Source organism: Cucurbita maxima, unplaced genomic scaffold (assembly GCF_002738345.1).
Source record: "Cucurbita maxima cultivar Rimu unplaced genomic scaffold, Cmax_1.0 Cma_Scf00011, whole genome shotgun sequence".
In the NCBI taxonomy this organism is placed as follows: domain Eukaryota; kingdom Viridiplantae; phylum Streptophyta; class Magnoliopsida; order Cucurbitales; family Cucurbitaceae; genus Cucurbita; species Cucurbita maxima.
This window is the reverse complement of record NW_019272027.1, coordinates 3,922,888-3,949,496: the sequence shown is the minus strand read 5'-3', so window position 1 is coordinate 3,949,496 and position 26,609 is coordinate 3,922,888. Positions and strand designations below refer to the sequence as shown.

At 36.7% G+C, this 26,609-nt stretch overlaps 5 protein-coding genes and 1 long non-coding RNA gene across 13 annotated transcripts in view; 4 read left to right on the top strand and 2 right to left on the bottom strand.

Annotated features, from left to right (window-relative positions):
* Nucleotides 1-8,318, top strand: part of LOC111486403 (serine/threonine-protein kinase ATR) — a 16,124-nt gene extending 7,806 nt beyond the window's left edge. The window contains exons 11-16 of the mRNA XM_023133516.1: nucleotides 53-3,440; nucleotides 3,537-4,106; nucleotides 5,162-5,785; nucleotides 6,061-6,255; nucleotides 6,399-6,706; nucleotides 7,941-8,318. Coding sequence (XP_022989284.1) covers nucleotides 53-3,440; nucleotides 3,537-4,106; nucleotides 5,162-5,785; nucleotides 6,061-6,255; nucleotides 6,399-6,566 — 4,945 coding nt within the window. The 3' untranslated portion in view covers nucleotides 6,567-6,706; nucleotides 7,941-8,318. The remainder of the gene's footprint in view (nucleotides 1-52; nucleotides 3,441-3,536; nucleotides 4,107-5,161; nucleotides 5,786-6,060; nucleotides 6,256-6,398; nucleotides 6,707-7,940) is intronic.
* An 814-nt stretch (nucleotides 8,319-9,132) lies between these two features.
* On the top strand, nucleotides 9,133-11,715 carry LOC111486397 (pentatricopeptide repeat-containing protein At1g62260, mitochondrial). Of its 3 annotated transcripts, XM_023133511.1 has the most exons (3): nucleotides 9,133-10,578; nucleotides 10,693-11,324; nucleotides 11,482-11,715. In XM_023133511.1, exons 1-3 carry the CDS (start codon nucleotides 9,339-9,341, stop codon nucleotides 11,509-11,511), a joined length of 1,902 nt encoding a protein of 633 aa, XP_022989279.1. In that variant the 5' UTR covers nucleotides 9,133-9,338; the 3' UTR covers nucleotides 11,512-11,715. The 3 variants fall into 3 exon arrangements, with proteins under 3 accessions (XP_022989279.1, XP_022989277.1, XP_022989278.1); XM_023133509.1 differs by having other exon boundaries at nucleotides 9,133-11,324; XM_023133510.1 differs by having other exon boundaries at nucleotides 9,133-11,329; nucleotides 11,487-11,715.
* Nucleotides 11,716-12,099: 384 nt separating this feature from the next.
* Nucleotides 12,100-14,931, top strand: LOC111486391. Of its 2 annotated transcripts, XM_023133503.1 has the most exons (5): nucleotides 12,100-12,378; nucleotides 12,599-12,698; nucleotides 13,224-13,481; nucleotides 14,209-14,383; nucleotides 14,791-14,931. In XM_023133503.1, exons 1-4 carry the CDS (start codon nucleotides 12,260-12,262, stop codon nucleotides 14,380-14,382), a joined length of 651 nt encoding a protein of 216 aa, XP_022989271.1. In that variant the 5' UTR covers nucleotides 12,100-12,259; the 3' UTR covers nucleotide 14,383; nucleotides 14,791-14,931. The 2 variants fall into 2 exon arrangements, with proteins under 2 accessions (XP_022989271.1, XP_022989270.1); XM_023133502.1 differs by lacking the exon at nucleotides 14,791-14,931 and having other exon boundaries at nucleotides 12,102-12,380; nucleotides 12,601-12,698; nucleotides 14,209-14,486.
* Nucleotides 12,956-13,215, bottom strand: LOC111486392. The gene is made up of 2 exons (XR_002718863.1): nucleotides 13,123-13,215; nucleotides 12,956-13,084 (listed from the first exon to the last, which is right to left on the bottom strand). It is a non-coding gene; the product is annotated as an uncharacterized LOC111486392 (long non-coding RNA).
* Nucleotides 14,932-15,983: 1,052 nt separating the features above from the next.
* On the top strand, nucleotides 15,984-20,035 carry LOC111486372. 4 transcript variants are annotated; one of them, XM_023133463.1, is made up of 9 exons: nucleotides 15,984-16,181; nucleotides 16,340-16,576; nucleotides 16,747-16,926; nucleotides 17,035-17,106; nucleotides 17,230-17,429; nucleotides 17,546-17,961; nucleotides 18,291-18,475; nucleotides 19,466-19,901; nucleotides 19,948-20,035. In XM_023133463.1, the coding sequence occupies exons 2-8, from the start codon at nucleotides 16,495-16,497 to the stop codon at nucleotides 19,882-19,884; spliced, it is 1,554 nt and encodes a 517-aa protein (XP_022989231.1). In that variant the 5' UTR covers nucleotides 15,984-16,181; nucleotides 16,340-16,494; the 3' UTR covers nucleotides 19,885-19,901; nucleotides 19,948-20,035. The 4 variants fall into 4 exon arrangements, with proteins under 4 accessions (XP_022989231.1, XP_022989232.1, XP_022989229.1 ...); XM_023133464.1 differs by having other exon boundaries at nucleotides 16,340-16,429; nucleotides 16,513-16,576; nucleotides 19,466-20,005; XM_023133461.1 differs by having other exon boundaries at nucleotides 19,466-20,005.
* A 715-nt stretch (nucleotides 20,036-20,750) lies between these two features.
* On the bottom strand, nucleotides 20,751-26,112 carry LOC111486352 (V-type proton ATPase subunit B 2). 2 transcript variants are annotated; one of them, XM_023133444.1, is made up of 16 exons: nucleotides 26,013-26,112; nucleotides 25,588-25,655; nucleotides 25,388-25,443; nucleotides 25,210-25,308; nucleotides 24,952-25,011; nucleotides 24,334-24,445; nucleotides 24,020-24,228; nucleotides 23,467-23,595; nucleotides 23,250-23,387; nucleotides 22,636-22,786; nucleotides 22,456-22,538; nucleotides 21,807-21,854; nucleotides 21,662-21,715; nucleotides 21,484-21,567; nucleotides 21,182-21,391; nucleotides 20,751-21,047 (listed from the first exon to the last, which is right to left on the bottom strand). In XM_023133444.1, exons 2-15 carry the CDS (start codon nucleotides 25,643-25,645, stop codon nucleotides 21,206-21,208), a joined length of 1,467 nt encoding a protein of 488 aa, XP_022989212.1. In that variant the 5' UTR covers nucleotides 25,646-25,655; nucleotides 26,013-26,112; the 3' UTR covers nucleotides 20,751-21,047; nucleotides 21,182-21,205. The 2 variants fall into 2 exon arrangements, with proteins under 2 accessions (XP_022989212.1, XP_022989211.1); XM_023133443.1 differs by having other exon boundaries at nucleotides 20,751-21,391.
* Nucleotides 26,113-26,609: the final 497 nt, after the last annotated feature.

The following is a 26,609-nucleotide window of genomic DNA, read 5'->3' as shown; positions in this document are numbered from 1 at the left end:
TTTTTTTTTTTTTTTTTTTTTTGTTTGTTTTTAATCAGTCTTCATTTTGTAGGTTAGCAAGAGTTCCAGAGATGATATTACAAGTTGCTAGAGTTCTCACTGGTGGGGACGATCTTCCAGGATTTTTGAGAAATCATTTTGTTGGTCTCCTCAACAGCATCGATAGGAAAATGCTCCATGCAGAGGATGTTTGCCTGCAGAAACAAGCTCTGCAACGTATTGAAATGCTGATAAAATTGATGGGTTCTCATCTTAGTACCTATGTTCCGAAACTAATGGTTCTACTTATGCATGCTATTGGGAAGGAAGTACTGCAAAGTGAAGGTCTCATTGTCTTGAATTCTTTTATCCAACAATTGGCTAAAGTATCACCATCTAGCATCAAGTATGTGATTTCTCAAGTCTTTGCTGCACTTGTGCCTTTCCTGGAGAGAGATGAAACTTCCATTCATTTAGATATGGTGGTTAAAATTTTGGAAGAACTTGTTTTAAAAAATAGGAGTATACTAAAGGCGCATATTCGCGAATTCCCTCCATTGCCTCATATTTCTGCTCTGACGGAGGTGAACAGAGCTATACATGAAACTCGTGGGTCAATGACTCTAAAGGATCAGCTGCGAGATTTTGTTGATGGCTTAAATCATGAGAACTTGAATGTGAGATACATGGTGGCATGTGAACTGAGCAAGTTGCTGAACATGAGAAGCAAGGAGGTTACAAGTTTTATAAGTGCTGAAGCGGATCCAGACATGGATGTTTTGAGCTCACTAATTTCCTCCTTGCTGAGAGGTTGTGCTGAGGAGTCAAGGACTGCAGTGGGCCAGCGGCTGAAATTGGTTTGTGCTGATTGTCTTGGAGCACTAGGTGCCGTGGATCCTGCTAAAGTGAAGAGCTTTTCATGCCAACGATTTAAAATTGAATGCTCTGATGATGATCTAATCTTTGAATTGATTCACAAACATTTAGCTCGGGCCTTTAGAGCAGCACCAGATACCATTATTCAAGATTCAGCGGCATTAGCCATACAGGAGCTTCTAAAAATTGCAGGATGTAAAGCATCACTGGATGAAAATGCTGCTGCTTTAGAGTCACCATCGTTGAAAGACAAAGGTGCTTCAACAACTGTCGCGTCTGATTCTTCAGATGGTGGTAATGCGATGAGTATGAGGGGTCAGAAATTGTGGGGACGCTTCTCTGATTATGTGAAAGAAATTATAGCACCTTGCTTAACCTCAAGATTTCAGCTCCCGAATGTGGCTGACTCTGCATTTGTTAGTTCAATATATCGGCCCGGTATGTCATTCAGAAGATGGATATTTTTTTGGATAAAAAAGCTAACTGCGCATGCCACTGGGTCTCGTGCCAGTATTTTTCATGCTTGTCGAGGTATAGTACGGCATGATATGCAGACAGCTGTCTATCTGCTGCCTTATTTAGTTCTTAGTGCCGTCTGTCATGGTACAGTGGAGGCACGTCATGGCATAACAGAAGAAATTTTGTCTGTTCTCAATGCTGCAGCTTCCGAGAATGGCGTGGCTGTGATTAACGGAAATATTGGAGGGCAAAGTGATGTTTGCATTCAAGCTGTGTTTACTCTTCTTGATAATCTAGGACAGTGGGGGGACGACGTTGAGCGAGGATTATCACTTTCTCAATCTGGTCAGTCATCGTCTTCAAAGAGTTCGGTGGCCAAGTCAAAGGAATCAAGTTCAAATGCTCAAGTTGATCAGGAGCAACTCCTGGTTCAGTGTAGATATGTTTCACAGCTTTTGGATGCAATCCCAAAAATCACTCTTGCTAGGGCTTCCTTGAGCTGCCAGGCCTATGCTAGATCTTTGATGTATTTTGAGTCATATGTTCGAGGAAAATCTGGTTCTTTTAACCCTGCGGCTGAGAGAAGTGGCATCTTTGAGGACGAAGATATTTCATATCTCATGGAAATATATAGTTATCTCGATGAGCCTGATGGTATATCTGGCTTGGCATGTTTACGTAAATCCTTGAGGTTACAAGACCAACTTTTGATTACTAAAAAAGCTGGAAATTGGGCAGAAGTATTGACCTTTTGTGAACAAGCTTTGCATATGGAACCAAATTCTGTTCAGAGGCATTCAGATGTTCTTAATTGTTTGTTAAATATGTGTCACCTTCAAGCCATGGTTACTCATGTGGATGGTTTAATTACGAGGATTCCTCAATACAAGAAAACATGGTGCATGCAAGGAGTGCAGGCAGCTTGGAGGCTTGGCAGGTGGGACCTGATGGATGAATACCTCACGGGAGCTGATGAAGAAGGTCTTCTTTGTAGCAGCTCTGAAAGTAATGCTTCTTTTGACATGGACGTGGCAAAAATTCTTCAGGCAATGATGAAGAAGAATAAGTTTTCAGTTTCTGAGAAAATTGCTCTATCCAAACAATCTCTGATTGCCTCTCTTGCTGCTGCTGGGATGGATTCTTACACACGTGCTTATCCATTTGTTGTGAAACTTCACCTTCTGAAAGAGCTCGAGGACTTCCATAACCTTCTTTTTAATGACTCTTTCTTGGAAAAGACATTCCGTGTGGATGATCAGGAATTTTCAGAAGTGATTCAAAATTGGGAGAATCGGCTGAAATTTACTCAGTCGTCACTCTGGGCAAGAGAGCCACTTCTGTCCTTTCGAAGGTTGGTTTTTGGTGCTAGTGGTTTTGGTGCTCAAGTTGGGAACTGCTGGCTTCAGTATGCAAAGCTGTGTCGCTCTGCTGGTCATTATGAAACAGCAAACCGTGCAATTCTTGAAGCTCAGGCTTCTGGTGCACCTAATGTTCATATGGAGAAGGCCAAGCTTTTATGGAGCACTAGGCGGTCAGATGGTGCTATCTCAGAATTGCAACAATCTCTTCTTAACATGCCTGTGGAAGTTATAGGTTCTGCTGCAATGTCTTCAATAACAAGCCTTTCCTTGGTTCCAATGAATCCAGCTTCTTTAATATGTGATACTCAAGCTTTGAATGAGAATAGAGATATTGCAAAGACTCTTCTCCTGTACTCGAGGTGGATACATTGCACTGGGCAAAAGCAAAAGGAAGATGTCATCAATCTTTATTCAAGAGTAAAGGAGCTACAGCCCAAGTGGGAGAAAGGATACTTTTTTATGGCTAGGTATTGTGATGAATTGCTTGCAGATGCCAGGAAACGCCAGGAAGAGAGTATTGAACAAGGTCCGAGAAAAGTCTCATCATCTTCTGCTGCTATTGGCTCTTCGAATATGAGTAACGAGAAGCCCTGGTGGTCTTATGTCCCTGATGTACTCTTGTTCTATGCGAAAGGACTTCACAGGGGTCACAAAAATCTATTTCAAGCACTTCCAAGATTGTTAACTTTGTGGTTTGACTTCGGGAGCATCTACCAAAGAGTTGGTTCATCATCCAACAAGGATTTGAAAAGTGTTCATGGAAAGGTTCTAAATTTAGTTTGAAATGTCATTTTGATTTCCTTTCATCACATGAAGTGCACATTTTTTATTACTATTATCAATTGTCACTTGTCTTTCTAGGTTCTGAGCATCATGCGAGGTTGTTTGAAGGATTTGCCTACGTATCAATGGTTGGCTGTACTGCCTCAGTTAGTTTCAAGGATTTGCCATCAGAATGAAGAAACTGTTCGATTGGTCAAACACATAATTACCTCTGTTGTTCGACAGTATCCTCAGCAAGCTCTTTGGATAATGGCCGCAGTTTCCAAATCCACCGTTCCTTCAAGACGAGAGGCAGCCATGGAGATCATCCAATCTGCAAAAAAAGATCGTAGTCAAGGAAATAGTGGGAACAATTTATTTCTTCAGTTTGCCAGTCTAATTGATCACCTAATCAAGTTGTGCTTCCATCCTGGTCAGCAAAGAGCGAGGAACATTAATATCTCTACGGAATTTAGCACATTAAAGAGAATGATGCCATTGGAGATTATTATGCCAATTCAACAATCTATGGTTGTTAATCTACCAAAATATGACGTGAATCTCACTGATTCACTGAGGTCTGACATCTTTTCTGCCACAGAGCTTCCTACAATATCAGGAATAGCCGATGAGGCTGAGATTCTTTCATCACTTCAGCGACCTAAGAAAGTATGGTGTTTTTTTTTTTCAGTGTTTTGACTAATGCAATTTTTTTTAATATGTGCATCATGTTTTCTTTTTTACTTCATGCCTGTTCAAGTTTCTTTCTATATTCTTTGCTGAGGAAGGAATTGTCGTGACTTCTTTCCTTTTAGAGATATTATTATAGTCTTTGTGCTGGGAATTTTATGTTTGGAAGCAGGATGTGTTAGGAATCACGAACCTCCACAATGATATGATATTGTCCACTTTGAGCATAAGCTCTCGTGGTTTTGCTTTTGGTTTCCCCAAAAGGCCTCATACCAATGGAGATGGTGTTCCTTATAAATTCATGATCTTCTTCTTAATAAGTCAACGTGGGACTATTCCTCTCAATAATTCTCAACAATCCTCTCCTCGAACAAAGTACACTATAAAGCCTCCCTTGAGACTTGACTCTTTCCGTGGAGCCCTCGAACAAAATACACCCTTTGTTCGACTTGAGTCCTTTGACTGCACCTTTGAGGCTCACAACTTCTTTGTTCGACATTTAAGGATTCTATTGACATGACTAAGTTAAGGGCATGACTTTGATACCATGTTAGGAATCACGAACCTTCACAATGGTGTGATATTGTCCACTTTGAGCATAAGCTCTCATGGCTTTATTTTTTATTTCCCTAAAAGGCCTCATACCAATAGAGATAGTGTTCCTTATAAATCCATGATCTTTCTCTTAATTAGCCAACGTGGGACTACTCTCAATAATCTTCAACAAAATGTAGCTTTTCATCATAGTTGTTACATTATTTAAGATACGCAATAGAAGGTTGCTTCTTCTTCTTTCTTTTTTTATTTTTATAATTTTTGTAGAGCCACCATAGTTCAACTAGCCCATACAGCGCAGGTGAAGCAAGCAGCGAAATTTATATTCCCTGCTATGATCTCAATTTTAACTATGTAAATATTGCTTCTTTGAATAGGTATAAAATAAAATTCTTTGGCTTCTTGGGCTTGTATATTAGTATAATTATTCGATGATTCGTGCCTTACTAAGTTGACTGTAAACCCTTCTTTTGTTACAGATCATTCTGTTGGGTAGTGATGGTATTGAGCGGCCATTCCTCTGCAAACCAAAAGATGATCTCCGGAAGGATGCTCGCATGATGGAGTTCACAGCTATGATAAACCGTTTATTATCCAAATATCCAGAAAGCCGCCGGAGGAAGCTCTACATACGCACCTTTGCTGTGATACCTCTGACAGAAGATTGTGGTATGGTAGAATGGGTTCCTCATACCCGTGGTCTTAGACATATACTGCAAGACGTATATATAACTTGTGGTAAGTTTGATAGGCAGAAGACAAATCCTCAAATTAAGCGAATATATGACCAGTGCCAAGGTAAAATATCTGAAGATGAGATGCTGAAGACAAAAATTCTTCCTATGTTCCCTCCCATTTTCCATAGATGGTTTTTGAATACCTTTTCAGAACCAGCTGCTTGGTTTAGGGCGCGGATAGCTTATGCGCATACAACTGCAGTTTGGTCTATGGTTGGACACATTGTGGGGCTGGGTGATAGACATGGTGAAAATATTCTTTTTGATTCTACTACGGGTGACTGTGTTCATGTTGATTTCAGTTGTTTATTTGACAAAGGTCTGCAGCTTGAAAAGCCTGAACTGGTGCCTTTTAGGCTAACCCAGGTAAGAACTACATGATTTATATTTTAGCTTCCAGATAAACGTGCTATTTTTTATATTCAAGAATTATGAGCAACCACCAATTTCTACTATTTGATGTAAGACCAGCCAAATTATACTTGGTTCAATATTTGTTATGCAGTCCATGTAGAAATTTTCATTAATAGAAGCTCTCCAAGATGCTATCATTGACGAATTTAGTTACTGTTTGCTGTTATCTATGGTATTTTTATCCCTAATTTTTGCTTTTCTCCTCCATGTTGCCATTTTACTATCAGAACATGATTGATGGATTAGGAATCACTGGGTATGAGGGTGTTTTCTTGAGAGTTTGTGAAATTACCCTTTCTGTATTGAGGACTCATCGGGATACTTTGATGAGCATACTTGAAACTTTCATTCATGATCCGCTCGTGGAGTGGACAAAATCTCACAAATCCAGTGGTGTTGAAGTTCAGAATCCTCATGCTCAGGTTTGGTTGTTTGTTTTTAGAATCTCTTCTGTAGTTGTTTCAACTACGTATTAGAAATTGATAGTAAAATCCTTTTCTTATCCGCTTTTAACTCATACTGAATTGCTCATTCCTATCGCCATGCTCTTTTGATACTGTTACAGCGAGCCATCAGTAACATTGAGGATAGGTTACAAGGCGTAGTTGTTGGTGTTGGAGCTGCACCATCTTTGCCCCTTGCTGTCGAAGGTCAGGCTCGTCGATTAATTGCGGAAGCAGTCTCTCACAAAAATCTTGGGAAGATGTACATATGGTGGATGCCATGGTTTTAGATGAGACGAGGAATCACAAAAAGATCCCAAGGTTCTTCTCCCTCCACAAAGATCAAAGAATGGCTTTTCCAGTATTCTTCCAAATTGCCCCAACCTTCTTTTCTAGCGATCAATTTGGACGGACTTCTTGGAGAAGAGAGGTAGTGTTTTTTTTTTTTCTTTTTTTGTTTTTGTTTTTGTTTTTTTAATTAAAAAAGTATACATAGGTTAGTAGTGAGTATTTGAACTAGCTTACATTTACTTTGGCAAATCTTAAAACAATTACTTGATCCTACAATTTTAGATTATCAAAGCTGGTAGTACTTTAATACCTTAGGAAGGAGGCCTTAAAAGCTTCTTTACATTTTTTTTACTTGCTCCAATGACTACTAGGTCAACTTAGGATAGTTAAGAGAGGTACAAAAACTTGCTGCGAAGTGAGTTCCAAGTTATATATGCCTAGGTATACATCGGTATGTCTGACAGCCTAAACAAATGTTAATGTTCTGATATGCATGCGAGTATAAATTTAGAGGGATCCTTACTCGTGTACAGTGCAGCTTTTAAGCACATTTTTGCCTTTACTAGAATAATGTACCTGCAAAAATTTCCTGAGTTCCTAAACCTGCCTGGTTGAGGATTAGGCCTCGTTGAAAAGTGTGGGGAGGGAGTCCTACGTTTAAGAAGAAAATTATGGATTTATAAGTAAGAAATACATCTCTAAGGGGAGGCTATTTGAGAGCTTCATAGGTCTCAGGGGAGGCTAGCCTTGAAGATGTAGTCAAAAGTGACTCAAGTGTCAAACAAATGATGTACTTTGTTCGAGGGCTCTAGAAAAGGGAGTCGACCCTCGATTAAGGAGAGGCTATTTGAGGGCTCTATAGTGTACTTCATTCGAGAAGAAGATTGTTGAGAATTGTTGGGAGGGAGTCTCACATTAGCTAATTAAGGGTAAAATCATGGGTTATTAAGTAAGGAATACATTTCTATCGGTATGAGATTTTTGGGGAAATCAAAAGCAAAATCATGAGAGCTTATGCTCAAAGTGGATAATATCATACCATTGTGGAGAATCATGATTCCTAACATACGCAAGTGTGCAAAAACAGCTTAAAAGAATATCCTTTGTTTCACAATTTTTTTTTCTGATAAAGTCAGCTTTACATAATAGTCAATAAGAGTCGTAATTAATAAAAAGCTCAAGGGATTGAGTTCCGAAGACTACCTCCTTTAGATCTAATATCTTACAAATTACCTTACCAATCAAATCGGGTAGGATCAGACACTTGTCTCGTTAGAATAGTTGAGGTACCCCGGAATAAAAGAAAAAAAAAAAAAAAAAAACCCGGACCTGCTAATTTTGGCTCAATCTAATCTTCACTGATTATTCTACAGGCTTTCTGATCAATGGGTGTATTAGAGACTAACAATGAAGCAAGCACTCTGTAAAGGATTGGGGTAAAATCTCTCATTCAAAGCTCAAAGGTCCATTACAACTGACTTTATACATTTTGGCTGATATTATATGATGTCTTTGTGTAATGAGTTGCATGAATGGCCTTTTGAGTTTATTGTGCTTGATTTTGATTCTATATTTCAATTTCCATTTTGCTTGTTATCATGGGAGAGGTTTACACCTTTTGTATATCAACCTAAATGAGTGCTAGCAAACTGACTACTACCATAGTTCTTGATAATTTTGTGTACAATATTCATGGGAAGAAGCTCTTAAAATATTTGAATGAAGTGTCCTAAAATATTTGGGGTTGGAAACTCGGAAACTCGGTGAAAACTCTCAAAGCTAATAGAGTATGAAGCAAGATCTCGCTAATTTATAGGACTCAAGTATTCTTTTTCTACCGTTTTTTTCTTAATATTACTTTGGTTATTGCTCTTTAGATCTTTTTTTTTCTTTTATTTGTACTTTTAGATAACTAATTTTAGTTTTATCTTTAAAATTATTTATTGAATAATAATAATTTCTATGTAAAATGAATGTATTTTTAAAGTATATACAGGGATGACCAATAACAATTTTAAGAGTAATTCAACGATCATTTAGAAAGTTTAAAATATTTTATTTTGTAGGATAGTGATAAGTTTGTGAATTTAGAACATAAGTTTACTCGTTTAATAAGATCAAAATTATCATTGCAGGATCGATTTGTTCTAAGAGAGAATTCCATGTAAAAAGGAAAATAATAGAAAACTAAATAAAATGTCCCAAGAGAGAGAATTTTTTCTTTTTCTCTAAATTGGGCTCATAGAATTTTAAAATTTATTTGTTAGCACAATCATTTTTTTCTTAATATAAAATAAAAAATCTAATAAATTATTAATCAATTTTCAAATTTATAGGTTTATCAAATGCAAAACTAATTTTTTTTATTTAAAAAGTTCTTAAAAATTATTTCAAAGTTAAGAAATTAAAATTTTAATTCAACCAAAAATTTAAATAAAGTAGAATGGTTGAAATTATAAATAAATAATAAAAATAAAAAAAAGATTGAACTGAAAATAATTTTAAAATTAAAATATAACCTACAATCAATCAATTTGTTTGAAACTTGAATCGATAGAAGAAGAAGAAGAAGAAGAAGAAGAAGAAGAAGAAGAAGCTCATGGATTAGGACAGTGGCGCGAGTGAATCTCGTCGGCGTTTCTTAGCTGAATGCATCATCAGAGAATTTCAGACACCTTCCTTTTGTTTAATCGAACCTCAGGCAGAAACAGAACAAATCTAGATTTCCTTTCTTCTCCAAATGCCAAGTAAACAATCAACTGGTTCATTCCATGCCCAATTTGGTGATGATTCGCCGGAGAATTTGGTCAACCAAGACTTTTCACACAGCTGCTTTAACAATCTTCAATGCTCAGCAGTATGTTCGCCGTCGTCCAACTACATTCAGCATTTCTTTTCAGTTGAAACAGAGCAGTTTCTCTTCTTTTCAAGCTCCGGAATTCTATTCCCTGAACAAGAAGATGTCTTATTTGATTCGAACAGGTCAAATAATTGAAGCGAGAGAATTGTTTGATAGCATTAAGCATCGGAATACGGTCACTTGGAATACGATGATCACTGGGTATGTAAAAAGAAGGGAGATGACAAAAGCACGACAGTTGTTCGATGAAATGCCTCACAGAGACATTGTGTCATGGAACTTGATGTTATCAGGTTATATATCTTGTGGTGGAAGGTACATTGAGAGTGGACGAAACCTATTTGATAAAATGCCACAACGAGATTGTGTTTCATGGAACACAATGGTTAGTGGGTATGCTAAGAATGGGATGATGGAAGAAGCCGAAGAACTTTTCAAGTACATGCCTGAGCGTAATGTTGTCTCATGGAATGCCATGGTTTCTGGTTATTTAATGAATGGTTATGTGGAGAAAGCTATTGAGTTCTTCAAGATGATGCCCGAACGAGACTCCGCTTCTCTTAGTGCATTGGTTTCTGGTCTGATTCAGAATGAGAAACTAGTTGAAGCTGAAAGGATTTTGCTTCAATATGGTGGGAGTGATGGTAGAGGGAATTTAGTTCATGCTTATAACACTTTAATTGCTGGATATGGTCAGAAAGGAATGATTCAAGAAGCTCGAAAACTGTTCGATTGCATCCCTAATCGACAGGAAGACGAAAATGGAAGCTTTGGGAAGAATGTGGTATCATGGAACTCTATGATTATGAGCTATGTGAGAGCTGGTGACATAGTCTCTGCTCGAGAACTCTTCGACAAAATGGTCGAGCGAGATACTTTTTCATGGAACACTATGATCAGTGGCTACATTCAAATCTTGGATATGAAAGAGGCCTCGAATCTGTTCGGTAGAATGTCGAATCCCGATACCCTTTCTTGGAATATGATGATTTCTGGGTTTGCTGAGATAGGTAACTTGAAACTAGCTCATGATTTGTTCATTAGGATGCCAGAGAAAAGCCTTGTCTCATGGAATTCCATGATATCTGGGTATGAGAAAAATGAAGACTATAAAGGAGCCATCAACATCTTTTTGCATATGCAATTTGAGGGTAAGAAACCAGATAGACATACTTTATCATCAATTATCAGTGCTTGTGCTGGTTTGGTTGATCTGGCTTTAGGAACTCAGATTCATCAGTTGATTACAAAAGCATTTATTGCAGATTTGCCCATAAACAACTCCCTTGTTACCATGTACTCGAGATGTGGAGCAATCGTCGAGGCACGAACCGTTTTCGACGAAATGAATCTTCAGAGAGATGTCATATCTTGGAACGCGATGATCTGCGCGTATGCCTCTCATGGCTTTGCAACAGAGGCTCTTCAACTTTTTGACTTGATGAACCAATGTAATGTGCAGCCTTCTTATATCACATTCATTTCTGTTCTGAATGCTTGTGCTCATGCTGGATTGATTGAAGAAGGCAGGAGGGAATTTAACTCCATGGTTAACACTCACGGTATCGAACCACGAGTTGAACACTATGCTGTCCTTGTCGATATCATCGGTCGACATGGGCAGCTTGAAGAAGCAATGAGTTTGATCAATAACATGCCTTGTAAACCAGATAAAGCGGTGTGGGGTGCTTTACTTGGTGCTTGTAGGGTGCACAACAATGTTGAAATGGCTCGTGTCGCGGCTGAAGCCTTGATGAAACTCGAACCAGAAAGCGCAGCTCCTTACGTGTTGCTATATAACATGTATGCCGATGTGGGACGATGGAATGATGCTGCTGAAGTGAGAACGAGGATGGAGAAGAATAATATTCAAAAGGAAACTGGATATAGTCGGGTGGATTCTTTTTGATTGGCTTCCATTTGCTTGGGTGAGTAATCATCAGTTCATAACTTATAATTACTTGTTCATTAGATGCATCTTTCGAATCATTTTCAACACTGAAATCTTGTTTAAAAGAAGTTCTGCGATGCTTATTTATGGAGAATCGCTCATTGATTCGTGGACGACGGTTCTAAACCAGTAGAAGTATGGAGAAATTTATCGATCATATTGTTTTAACAACGGCCTCTAAAATCGTCTCTACAATGTAGGTGTTTGTGAAGAATTTGAAGAAAGATTCAACGTGATTGTTGTATCATGGATGTCCATTCTAAACTTTTAGAAGCATGGTTGAATCATAGTTTTTTATTTTTCTCGTATCTAGTAGAAATTTCTCAATCATAGTTTCTTAATTTATTTGATCATATTGATTCTAAAAAATATAATGAAATTCAATGAAAACAATTGAACAACTAACCGAACAAACTTTAGTGCAATATCTATTGTTTAATGGTTCATTTTCTGTCCCTGAGAAAACCATCAATAACGATGACTAGTTTAAGTGAGAAAGAATGTCACAACCATATTATAAAGAGAGTAGGTTGTGACCTTCATGTTGAGACAAATAAAGCGACGACCCTCAAGAGGTGTTCATCGGGCTACATATGGGTTAATATAGAAGAATGTCATGATGCAACCGATGAGAACAATCCGATAAGGAAGCTATCATCGTTTATTTATAGATGAGAGACAATACTATGAAGTATACAAGTGAACACTTTAGAACCGTAATGGGCCGAAAGCCGGAAATTTGAGCCCACATTGGCTATTAATCCTTCGTGTCCTTAACAGCTCTGCGCGCTTACCCGCGATATTTTGATTCTCAAGCTGTCCTACGGAGGCTTCTCCTCTGCAATTCGCTTCTCTCCGCTCCAGCTTTCGATTCCCTGCCTATGGAGTCTCTAATCAACGCTTCTTCTGCAGCGATTGTCTCTTCTTCTTCCACTTTTCCTATATCTTCTCCCAACAGGATGCTTCCTCTGAGATCTTTTCAAGTTCCGCACGCCTCCAATTGTATTTATCTCCGAATTGTTTTCGAGTTTTTGTTTATTCGATCTGTTTGCGTCTTTTCTTGATTAATGATGTTGAAGAATTGTAAGTGGTGTGTTGTTGAAGCGGCTGCATGTGCTTGTGGAACGATCCTGCTTATTGTTGATTTTGATTGGTCTTCAACGCTATTTATTGTGTTGTTCTTATTTTGAGTTGCCTGTCTAAGCCTTCGAATGTGTTTTAGGTAACGAGAACGAATCTGATTCTCAGTCTGACTCGAAGAATATCAGGAACCTTCCAATCCTCAGTAAACGTCATCTCTCCCTTTCCCCTCTTTCAAAGGTATCCTCTCTGTATTTTGGTTAATATCATTTTTAATTGAATGCTCTTTTTCTTCGGTTTCTGCAAATGTGAGATGAGTAGATTCATGCTATTTAGAGTTTTCGACGAGATGAAGTATATTGTATAATACATACAGCTATTTCTTTTGATCTCGTGGTTTCGGACTTATTCTTCGTCCAAAAAAGAAAAAAAGAAAAAAAAAAAAAAAACTAGATAGTCTTTCTTAATTAAATTTCTGTAAGAAGAAAAATAATTTATGGAATAAGAGAGTTCATGAACCTTTATTTTGGTGCAATTGTTTGGCTTGAATCCTATTCATATAACAGTGTCGGGAGGATTATCAAAAATCGGTAGCCCAAGTAGCGTTTCAACATTAATGAAGCTTACTTCTCTATTGAAAAAGAAGAATGCATTCATAATTTACATTATTGAAAACTAAATTAGATATATGGTCTTTTTGTTTGCCATTCGATCCTATTGAAGCTTCCAGTAAAGTTTTCCAGATTATTTTCCCTTTTGCATTAGGATGTTGCAATGGGAGTGGTGCTTAGTGCAGCCACGGGAAGAGGGTGGACGACAGGGTCTGGTATGGAAGGCCCCTCATCTCCGGTCGGGTTGGAAGCCAAATCAGGCACAGAGAATGTCTCCACTTTCCCTTGGTCCCTTTTCACGAAATCTCCTCGGCGAAGAATGCTTGTGGCTTTTACTTGTAAAATTTGTGGGCAACGTACAACACGGGCTATTAACCCCCATGCTTATACCGATGGCACTGTGTTTGTGCAGGTAAGATCTCACAACACTTAGAATACAGTTACCATTTTTCTGTTCGGTTTTCTACTGAAATGGTTTCAGCAATATTGGGGGAAGATTGATGTCAAAGAAATTAAAATTTGAACCGGACACAAGCCCACTGCGGGCAGATATTGTCATCTTTGGACTTTCCCTTCCGGGTTTTTAAAACGCGTTTGCTAGGGAGAGATTTCTATACTGTTATAAAGAATGATTTGTTCCTTTCTCCAACCAATGTGGGATCTCACAATCCACTCCCTTTGGGGCTCAACGTCCTTACTTACATACTGCCTCGTGTCCACCCCTTTGGGGCTCAGCCTCCTCGTTGGCACATTGCCCGATGTCTGGCTCTGATATCATCTGTAATGGCCCAAGCCCACTACGAACAAATATTATTTCTTTCGGGTTTTTCCTTCCAAGTTTCTAAAACGCGTCTACTAGTGAGAGGTTTCTACATTCTTATAAAGAATGTTTCGTTCCCCTCTCCAACTAACGTGGGATCTCACACATAATCTTTGAATTTAGATAGCAACCTACTGAGGCTTCTGCATGTAATTGGCTGATATTCTTGCAGCTATTCTATCTCAGTTGTTAGGTCCAATAAAGTGTGTTGCCTAAAGCAAGCTTGAGTAGACAAATCTGATTTGAATTTGCGGGTAAACAATTTTATTACAGACTGACACAAAACTGATCATCTTAATCTTTTGTTTTGTTCTTGCAGTGTTGTGGATGCAGTGCATACCACAAGCTTGTGGACAACTTAAACCTGTTTCATGAAATGAAATGCTACGTTAACCCGAGTTTTAACTATGGGAGTAATGGGTGGGGCGATGTGAACTTCAAATATCTGGACATGGAGGAAGATGGAAGCAACGATATATTCCCGAATCAATGAGGTAAATGCCTGTGCTCATGGAGTATGTACATTCTGGACTCATCTGTACAAGAACCATTATTTGTTAGGCTAAAGTATAAAAAATACTCCTCAGCTTTGTTGTTTGTTTCAAAAGCACCTTTATTCTTTCAAAAAAAAAAAAAAAAATTGCCATCTTTAGTAAACATTTCAAAACTATTGTTAGAGTAGAAATCCTTTAGAATATTGGATGAAAAATCGACGTGGAGCGACATTGTAGTGAATAAGACAATTGTTTGTTTGAATTATGTTGGTAAGAATGATGTTTTAGACGGGTAGATTTTAAATTTTTTTTAATTTTTTTTAACTTTAAAAGTAGTTTTGTAACATTAATGAAAGATTAAATGTAATATTGCAACTTTTAATCTTTTGAAAGGATATTTCAAATAGGAACTCAATTTGGACATAGAAGTTTGAAGACCAAGATTCTGCGGGTCATTCTTCTCTTTAAAAGGGTATCATGGACCATTTCTTTTGCTATTTTTATACTGCAATTTTCTACCACTAAGATTATTAATATTTTTGAAGTGAATAGGAGTGAGGTTAAAATCTGATATACCCTTTTGATTTTTTTTTTTTTTGGCTTTTCTTCCAGACTTTAAAATGCATATTTTAGGAAAAGGTTTCTATACGGGTATTAAGGGGGTTTCGTTCTCTACCCAACTGGCTTTTCCTTTCAGACTTTCCTTCAAGGTTTTAAAATGCTTCTAGGAAAAGTTTTCTACACCGGTGCAAAGGGGGTTTCGTTCTTTGCCCAACCGGCTTTTTTTGTTGGGCTTCCCTTCAAGGCTTCAAAATGCATCTTCTAGGAAAAGTTTTCTACACCGGTGTAAAGGGGGTTTTGTTCTTTGCCCAACCGGCTTTTTTTTTCGGGCTTCCCTTCAAGACTTTAAAATGCATTTCTAGAAAAAGGTAAAAAGGTTTTTCCACCGAGTGTTCCTTCTCCATCCAACAAACATATCTTTTTTAATAATAATAATTTTTAACCTGAAAAAAAAAATTACTAGAAATTTATTTTTCAATCTATTTTCTGGTCGATTTGATAAGAGTGTCATTGACAATTCTACTTTTCCATATTAGATTCTTAATATATTCAGATTTAAAACAATAAACTTTAAATATAAGATATATAACAAATTAAAAATCCAATAAATCCCTAAAAGAATAATTTAATTTAAAGCGAATTATCCATATATTTATAGAAAAAAAAATACGTCACAATAATTCTTTTTTTTTTTTCGGTCGAGAAATTAGCTTGTTAAAATAGGCACAACTGAGAAATGGCAGGAGCATATATTGGTAAAAAATTATAGTAAAAAATTATACAACAAATTTAATAATGAAAAAACTCAAATAAAAGAAGTTATTAGTTCTAATTTTAGAATAAATCACAGATTTAATTTTTTTTTTTATTTGAAGAAAGTTAGAAATTTGTTTATAGTTTTTTTTCTTATTAAACTAAATGATTTGATAATTAAAAAACTCATAAATTAGTTTTGGTAGAGATGTATAGATTATTTATTTATTAAATTGTAAGAACTTCTAATTTTAATTCAAACATATATATATATTCTTTTTTTTTTTTTAAAGATAGACGAAGCTTGTAATTTTAATTCGAGTCATCAGATCCCGAAGTATCTTCATCCATTTTACGAGCAATTGTTCATCAAAATCCGGGCAAATGTTCATATAGTGAAGAGGCAGGCCAAGGAAAGGCGAAACAAATCTTCACTACTGGCAATTGATTCCTGATAGAGCCCTCGAAATTCCATCTCGGAGTAGTGAGTATTGTTTTCTTCAAATTCATACTTCATTTCCGTGCTTCAGATTTGAGATGCCGACACTTGCCGCTCGAATTTCAGCTCTGTATCACTTTCTGTTGATTCCACGTGTTCCGCAGATCTGAGTTCTCTTCCATTGTTGTGTTTTTAATTTTCAGAATCGTCTGGTAACAGTTTGCGTATAAGAGATTGAAACGGAAGGTTGGACTAGCGGAGAGATCTTCATTCTGAGGACGCCAAATTTAAATGTGGATTTTTTTTTTTTTTCTTGCTTGTCTTATTGTCATATAAATGAGAAGTTGAGATTGTAATTATGGAAAGCGAATTCCAGAGATCGTTTTCTTCGCGGGTGAACCGTAGAGGAGATCGTAATATTCAAAATCTGCACCATAAAGGTAATTTTAAAATGTTTGGTCTCATTCTGCTGCATTTTTGTGCAATTCCATCCGTTGGTTATGTTATCTGAGTTCTGTTGAAGATTAAGATATTTGTTTCTTGGATTTTGGATATTCTCTCTTGGATATTGTTCAAGAAAAATGAAGATGTTTGGTTGTGGTGATTGCAGATGTTGAAGGAGGTTTAATTTCTCCTGGAAAGTTGCCTGCGGATTACCCAATGAAGATTTTTTGGAAGAAGGGGTTTATTCGATTATTTCTTGTGGGTGGAATTTTATGGATGTTGCTGATTCTCACTGCCTCCCTCTTTCATGTTTGGTCTTGCCATTCTTCCATCACTTTTTTCTCCGGTATTTTGATAGATAACTATTTATGTCCTTGGTAGTTTGAGTCTTGTTTCAAGATCAAATATTTTGTGATTTGATGCTTAATATGATTTTTTGTTTCTTGAAATACAGCTATGTGTAATAAAGATAGTAAAGTTTTCACAATCTTGGACTCAATGGGATTCATGGCGAAGGCACAACACCGTAAGATTATGCAATCGGTTTTTCGTGTCTGTTTAGAACTTGGGTTTTCGTTGTCATATCAAAATAAAGTGGAGAAAACTTAAGTGTTTAGGTACTGATATTTGTATTGATATATATACTTAGGTTGTTCGATTCCCTTAGTGGATGAAGCTGATAGAGTAGTCATTCCGAAAGGAAGAACTCCAGATGAAATTGTCAAAAAACTTGTCTACATCACCGAAGATGAGTACTCGTTAAATGGATCTCAAACATCCCCGCTGTTTGGAGGACACCAGAACTGGACTCAAAGAGAGGAAAGCTTTAAACTAAAACCAACCATGAAGGTGGGAGAAAATGTCTATTGTGTTTGTATCCTCATTCTGTTAGCTTCATTGTTTTTCCTGGAGTTTCCTTTATTGATTGTAAGATTAGTTTGTCACTACTTGTGTTTCTAAATCAGGTGCATTGTGGTTTTATGCGAAATGGTGGGGCTGAAATGGTTCCTGCTGATATCAAGTATGTCAAGAAGTGTAGGTTTGTGGTTGCCTCAGGAATTTTTGATGGATATGATGTTCCTCAACAGCCTTCAAATATAAGTGTTCGCTCTAAAGATCTATTCTGCTTCCTTATGGTGGTGGATGAGATTTCTATGCAATTTATTAGAGAAAATGTTACCATTGAGGTGGATAACGATGGAGGAAAATGGGTTGGTATCTGGCGCCTCGTTCTACTAAAGCATCCACCCTATGATGAGCCACGAAGAAATGGAAAGGTTCCGAAGATAATAACTCACCGATTGTTCCCTCAAGCACAGTATAGTATCTGGATTGATGGTAAAATGGAGCTTATTGTTGACCCTCTGCTCATTCTAGAAAGGTATTGTTTTTACGAAATTTTAGCGTTGTGATTCCCCACATTCTATTATTTTAATTCACATCTATCTCCATTAAGATATCATTTGACATGCTTACAATTTACAGCAAAGCCAAAAGGGTATCGTTTGTGTTAAATTATAATAACTGGGTGAATCCAATTTCTTTCTGGTTACTGTCTATAAGGGGAGTCTTTATTGCTTTATAAGCAGGAGTGTGAAACATGTTAATTCATTCCAGAAATCCGTTTGAGATAAGGATGATGGAACTTCTCCAAACACTTCCTCTGATCTGTAAGCGTTCTTCGTAATTTACTTTTCATGCCCACTGCAGATACTTGTGGCGTGGGAATCATTCCTTTGCCATTGCGCAACATAAGCATCATCGTAGTATCTATGAAGAGGCTGATTCCAATAAGCGAAGGAAGCGATATGCTCGTCCTCTTATTGACCTTCACATGAAAATATACCGTTATGAAGGAATGGAACCATGGAGTCCAGAGAAGAAAACTGTCAGTGGTAAGTCATGGCCATCCTTAACAGATTTCATTATTATTATTATTATTATTACTATTATTATTACTATTTTTGCTTTGAAGTCATTTGATTCTCTTAGGACTATTTTGTCTGTAATATGTGAAATTAGAAATTCGACATAACTCACTCAATCGCCATTCTTGACATATATAAAATGTCTGAAACTCTTTGTAACAAAAGTTTTTAAAGGGTTATGATTGTGCAACATAGTTGGCTCTAAGATCATTATGAATTGTGGTTGTTTCTCTATGTTGAGGAAGTTCTCGTGAATCCTCCGTTTTGCTGGAGAGGAAGAGTCCTGTGGCAGGCTCGTTTTTTCGCTATCCTAGGGGAATTTGGCTTGAGAAGAACAGTAGAATCTTTAGAGTGGTTAGAGGTCTGGTGAGAAGCCTAGGTAATTTAGTATAACTCGTACTTGTGGGTGTCCGTGAATCAGGTTTCTTGTAATTATCAACTTGGCATCATTCTCATGCTTTTGTGATTAGTTGTGGGTATTTTTATCGGTGAGCCTTTTTTTGTGTGCTCTTGTGTTCATGCTTTCTACCCTACCTTTGTGTGTGTAGTAGCTCAAATCCACCGCTAGCAAATAACTGTCCGCCTTAGCCTGTTACGTATCGTCGTCAGCCTCATGGTTTTAAAACGCGTATGTTAGGGGGCCAAGGCGGGCAATATTTGCTAGTGGTGGACTTCGACTGTTACAAATGGTATTAGAGCGCTAGTCACTGGGCGGTGTGTCAGCAAGGACGCTGGGCCCCAAGGGGGTTGGATTGTGAGATCCCACATCAGTTAGAGAGGAGAACGAATCATTTCTTATAAGGGTATGGAAACCTTTCTATAGCGAAGCGTTTTAAAACCGTGAGGCTAATGGCGATACGTAACGAGTCAAAGTGGACAATATCTGCTAGCGGGGCCTTGGACTATTACTGTGTGTCCACAAAAATGTTGTCCTGATCCAAATTTACAAAAATGCAGATGTTCCAGAGGGAGCCATTATTATAAGGGAACATACAGCAATGAGTAATTTGTTTAGCTGCCTATGGTTCAACGAAGTTCACATGTTCACACCAAGAGACCAACTGAGTTTCGGGTACGTGGTATACAGGCTAGGCAATTCTTTCAAGTATTTCATGTTTCCGAATTGCGAGTATTACTCGCTTTTTATTTTGCACCCACATACAAGAGAGCACTCTTCTCTGATAGAGTGGGTTAAAGATTGGGATCAACTTAAGGGGAAGATGAGCAGCATGAAAGAGTATAAACAATGGAAGAAGCGTAACCCGTCGACGAGTTTGATAGAGACTAAGGGAGGATTAGGTTTGTGGACTACTTACCCTGGAAACCTTGATTCAGTTGTACTCCCATCTGTGGTGAGATCATCAAAAGCAGGATGAACTTTGATTCTAAATTTGTACAATCCCTTTCTGGAAAAGAATCTTTCAGTTCTTCTCCATGATGTTATTTACCTTACTTTATTCTGAAGGAAATGATGAAGAAATTTTGCCATTCCAGTTCTTTCCCATATATTCATCATAGACTTGGTCACATCTTATCTCTGTGGCTGTGACCTTTTTTGGGTTTTAGAGGTAGTGATGTAAGATTCTTTATAAACATGTTTTTTTGTTATAAATTTTGTAAAATTATTATTGTAAAAGTACGTTTTTTTTTTCCAAAACTATTCTTTTAAGAATTGGAGGTAGAAAATTTCTCCCGATATTGAGAAATTCGAAAGGGCAAACTTAAAGAGAAGGACAATATTTGTTAGTGGATTTGGGCGTTTACAAATGGTATCAGAGCTAGATCTCAGTGTGCTAGAAGGGATGCTAGACCTCCAAAGGGGTGGATTGCGAGATCCCCTAAACCTTCCATGAGGTGGATTGTGAGATCCCAGGGATGTTGGTGGATGGATTGTGAGATTCCCTAGACCTCCCAGGAGGTGGATTGTGAGATTCCAGGGATGCTTGACCCTCAAAGGGGTGGATTGTGAGATTCCATGAGAGAAATGTCATTGTGACATCCCAGAGGGAAACAAGTGTCATTGTGAGATCCCACGGAGGGAAATGTCATTGTAAGATCCCATATCGGAGATGTGAACAAAACATTCTTTTCAATAGTGTGGAAACATCTTCCTAGCATATGCATTTTAAAATTTTAAGGAAAATCCGAAAAGGACATTCCAAAAAGAACTATATTGGCTAGAAATAAAAGAATAATATTTGTAGAGTTAAAGCTGAAACTCTTAGAATACAATAAATGCAAATTAGAACACAACAAACTGAGCTTATTCATAATAACATCAAACTGAATTCCTCAGAAATTCTCAAAACTGTTGAAAATACATGATGTAATATCAACTTACATAATAAATAGCACAAGACAGGAATTGGATTAGGGCCTTTCTAGAACTTAGATGATGCCCTATTAGTTGTTGAGCTGATGCAACAATCCAACAAAAATAATTAAACATAATACAGAAACTGGAAGAAGAGGTCGATGTCATTGCTAAAAGAATCTTGTTCCCATTCTGACTGACTTTTGCTTGGAAAGAGAGGCTCAACTGTGACAATGAGATGGAAACACAACTTTTTTATTCTTTTCACTCTGAATTTATGCAATATGGAGAGAGAACGAAGGGAATGAAAATCAGATTTCTCAAAGCTCATTACGGTCTATCTATGCAGAGCGTCTTACAGTATATATAAGAGTTTTGGTTCATCAATTTGCAGATTCTCGGCTGTAAAACTGATCAAGAGTCTTTGCAGGTATACGGTGGAGAAGTTCACGAGGGAAAATACGAAGCAGTGTCCATGCCAGATCGAGCGATTGGAAAATGTTTCGAGTGTCGTAAGCTCCTTGACTGACAAACTTCCTCTCAAATTTGTCCAAAAACTCTAAATAGAGCTGTTTCCAGAACGCATTGTTAGTTCCTTGTGAGATGGAATTTTTCATTGTAAAACAATTCCTCATGGGAAAATGAAAGAAAGATAGATTACCAGATCCTCAGAAGAGAGCGCTTCTTCTCCGACCACGGCTTTCATTGCCTGAACATCCTTTCCAATTGCATAATTTGCATAGAGCTGTGCGTTTTCCCCGAGCATGGATCATTTAAGTCGGATTGCCTTTATTACTAGCTCAAAGATGGAATGTAAAACTATTACAAAGAAAGCTAACCTGGTTGGATACATCAGCATGATCCCTACGGGTCATTCCCTCACCAATAGCACTCTGCAGGAACAGAAGAAAGTTTTAGAGTACATAATGAATTTGTCTATGCTTCTAAACTACCATAAAAAAAACATTGTGCAAGAAAAATTACCTTCATAAGACGAGACAATGAAGGAAGGACATTAATTGGTGGGTATATCTGGCCAAAGCCAAGAAGATAATTTCAGTTTCAAAGTTAAATGGAGTAACAATTATCTTTCATAGACTACGATCATAAATTCCAAGATCATGAAAAAGTAACTTCATATTTCTGGCAACCAGCAGACTAGAGTATTTTTCCATTTGGGGATAACATTTCATGGATTGACTGACAACTTATCGAAATTGAGGCAGTATGTTACTGTTAGTTTCTTAAAAAGAATGGCCCAGCAAAATGATGGATAGATTATAAATACAACTCGTCTGAAGAAAAGTAGAACAGAATTACTCTCTTGGTTGGTTTGCATCAATATTCATTCTATCGAGTTCTATTATTTTGAATATACCAAGACATAAATGGGGCGTTCTAGATTCCATTTCAATTCTCTCCATTAGATTTGCTCAGTTTCTTGTAAAAATCAAACAGTGAATTCACTTTAAAATTAGAAAAATGTAGAACACTCAGCTATACAACTAGACAGATAAATATGAAACGCTTTCGCTAACGTGTATCTACAAGAGCATCTCATGGTTGATTATTTTTTAAATTGCATTGAGTGAAAACGTTAATATAAATAAATCCCCAAGCTCCATAAACTCACCTGTCTGTTATAGAGCTGCCTATCGATGTAAATCTGTCCCTCAGTAATATAGCCAGTAAGATCGGGAGTAGGATGTGTAATATCTGATCAACCCAAAACGCCAAGACAATCAATTAAAACGCTAGAAGTACAAAAAAATTTACTTAATAAGACAATAAATATAGCTTGAGAAAGCATTACCATCGTTTGGCATAGTGAGGATTGGGATTTGAGTGATGGATCCTTTACGTCCTTCAATACGTCCAGCTCGCTCATAGATTGTAGCAAGATCAGTATACATATAACCAGGGTATCCACGCCTTCCAGGTACTTCCTCTCGTGCAGCAGACACCTGCAAAGGAAGTCAATTATTTATTTGTCTTTTAAATTCTTTTCTTCTATTTCCCCTTCTTAGCAGATCTCAAACGCTCCCAATCAAAATTACTAGAATTCTGCATGAATTTTGAATTATTTTGAAACTCTTAGGAGTGATCTTTTAATAAATTTAACAGATTTAAATGCTTGATAAATTAACTTGAGAAGCAAAAAGGGTAAACTAAATTAACTGAGATATTCAGTTTCTTCACTAAAAGAACTCCATTAATTGTATATCAGTTAGTTAAAAAAATGTTGTCATCAACTAAAAACAATCTTTTAAGGGGAAAAAGAACTGTAGTACTAAAAGATAAGATATAGCTCAGCCGAATTCCAATATTAAAATAAAATTAAAAAAGATCCGCTATCATCTAGGACATCCTGTATTTATTATTGCATTTGGTTTTGCAAACTAAAAAGTAAATACATCATTGCATTACCTCTCGAAGGGCATCAGCATAAGAACTCATATCTGTCAGTATGACGAGAACATGCTTCCCACATTCATAAGCCAAATATTCAGCAGTGGTAAGAGCAATACGAGGAGTGATAATACGCTCAATTGTAGGATCATTAGCCTGTAGAACATCATGGCCTCCATATTTAAGAATAAATAATCACAACAAAGGTTCATTAGTTGATGTAGAAAAAAAGTACCAGGTTCAGAAATAGGGTCACTCTCTCCATTGAACCATTTTCCTCAAAATCACGTTTAAAAAATTGAGCAGTCTCCATGTTAACACCCATAGCGGCAAAAACAATGGCAAAGTTGTCCTCTTCACCACCCTGTAAATAAAAAACTTGTGTTTATCTCATTTATATCATATAAATATAAAAAAAAACTAACCACTATAACAAGCATCAACGTTATAAAATTAACAAGCCAAGGAACTGCTGCTGAGAACCAATAACCAATTACCCAGTTCGCATATATTTCAGAATTGCAGTAACTCGCATGCAATTACAAATTTGACTTGAAAAGCTTGGAGATTATATTCATTCTTCATTCAATGAAAAACTTCTTCAAACTTGACGATCAAATTCATTATATTTCTAGATTATTAGAAAATTATTGATTGTTGTACACATTATTAAAAATGTAAATAACAAAAATTTCAAAGTTGATGCCATTTTCCAAACCAACTCATTGAGAAAGAAAATCCTAAAACAAACGCATGCCTGCAAAATTATACACAACTATAGTCTGTACCTCAAGAAGATCTTTAGATTGCTCCAACCGCTTTACCAAGCCAGCCTGACGACATATCTGGGCAGCAATTTCATTGTGAGGAAGACCTGCAGCTGAGAAAAGTGGGATCTTTTGTCCTCTAGCAATGGAATTCATGACATCAATTGTAGAAATCCCCGTCTGTATCATCTCTTCGGGATAAGTTCTTTCACTAGGGTTTATAGAACTCCCTAAGGAAGAAGAATAGCACATGAGTGAAATAAAATATAATAAATTGGGAATTTATGAAAATGGAAAAAGAAGGGAAATGATTTCTCTAGATTCTAACATCACACCAGAAATATCCAAGTAAGCCTCGGGCAGGATAGGAGGACCATTATCAATGGGTTTTCCAGAACCATTAAAAATTCGCCCAAGCATGTCCAAGGAAACTGGAGTTTTCAAAACCTGTAAATGTGACATAGAACAGAACTGATGAGCCATAAAATCAAGTGACGAACAAGGTCTGATTATTAAGGACCGCAATGAATGAAAAAAAGAAGAAGAAGATATATCCAAGAATCTCTTCTATAACATTATCAATTTCAGTATTAATGTTCCAGTGTCTGGCAGCAGAATTTCCAAAAATTAAATGCCCAAGCAAACATATATACAGGTAACGTGGTGCCATTACAATATGTAAATAGAACAACATTTTGCTAGATACCAATTGAAGTACCCTTTGGAATAAAACCTTGGACATCGAAAAGCTATGCAGTTGAACCAATCTATAGTCCTTTTATGGGCTCCACTGATTAACCACGCATGATCTTTCCTTTATACAAGTCTCTTGGCAATATGTTTTCTATTCAATCCCTTTCCACAAGACTGATAGTTCACGACAAAAACAGAGAGATTTGGATAAATTCATTTGACAGGATGATTTTAGCCATTCATTCTAATTGGGTTTGTACCTCTCCGGTAAATTGCACAGTTGTATATTTGTTATCAATTCCAGATGTCCCTTCAAAAACCTGGCAATTGAAAACAGCAAAATCCAAATAAAAAGATTATAAGTAGATGAACAGCTTTCCATGAATAAACAACATAAAAGAAAGTGAGACAGTACAATCTCAGTAGAAAAGTAGCAAGAACTGATCATATCAACATGATCGCAAACGAGTCTGATAGCGAAACTGGAATTAAGACAGAAAACATCTGACAAAAATAACCTGGACAACAGCTTTCTCTCCATCAACTTCCAGGACTTGACCACGCCTGGTTGATCCATCTCCTAGCCGAATATTAACAATCTCCTGAAACTTAGGTCCCTGGCAATTTGAGAAAAAGAGTCAGTCACTAGATCCTGTTTAGAATATAATAGAGGAACTGAAAAGAAAGAATTCAAACCTTGACTTTGTCCAGAATAACCAATGGACCAGCAACACCAGAGACTGTTCTATATTCTGCAACATGAAAACCAATCGAAAAATCATTTACACAGCACAAAAGTTCCAAGAATTCTGCAACTCAAGCTTATATCCGATTTCTCACAATAAAGCTCCAAAAATTGACAAATGAAAGCAAGGATAAGCCATTGAAAAACCTACCCATGCCAATCTCCAGAGTCCCCTCCTCGGCATCGTGATTGTTTTGTTCCATACCCATACTTCAAACACTAGCACACCCAAAAAAAAAAGTTGATTACAACAAATTAACAAAAGAATCCAATTGAATGTATCACTACACAATTAATCAAATCACCTTCAACTTCCTCAACACAAACCAATAACCACAGAACAACAACAAAAAAAACACACAGAACTCTCCTCGAAATCAAATGGCTACAATCACAACGCCAAGGAAAAACCAAAGTTCGGATCAATCAAACGTATGCAACAACTACAGCCCTGAAGAGGCAAATAAATACATATTCCAAACGAAAACGAAAACGAGAATCCGAAGCGATCGAAACAACGATTAAGAAACTTCCTGAATCCATGACGGATCTGGAAGAGAACACGAAGATTCAAACCTGTTGCTTTCGCTCTCCTGATCTGATAGCGGAACCGAGGGCGAGGAGAAATGAGGACAGCAGCAAGAAGATGTAAACTGGGATCTGATGGACTACAAATGTTATTATTTTTAATAGAAGAAACTAAATTTCACTCCTTAATTATTTATTAAATTTTAAATTATCATTCTTAGATCATTATAATTTAAAACTTATTACATTTTATTTTTTATATATATATTTTTAATTATACTTTTCCTCTTAAAATTACATAATTTTAAAAAATAATAACAATATTTTTCATTAAAAATGAATATAATATTTATAAATTTCAAAAAATTTAACTTATTTTATCAAATTAAGTATAATTTAATTGTTTTTATTTATTTAGAGTATAAAAAAATAAATTTAGAGAATTAAAATAAGTTTGGAAATAAATATGCAAAAATGGTGTTTTATTTAAAATTAATTATTTGGTAATTAATAATAAAAAAAAAAGTGGTAATGATAATATTAAGAAAGAGATTCTTGCGTAGAGTTTATTTGAGAAGGTAAAATTTGTCCGTTGTTACGTGGCGGGAAACTATTGGTCCACGAATTACATGGGGAATTTGTTCA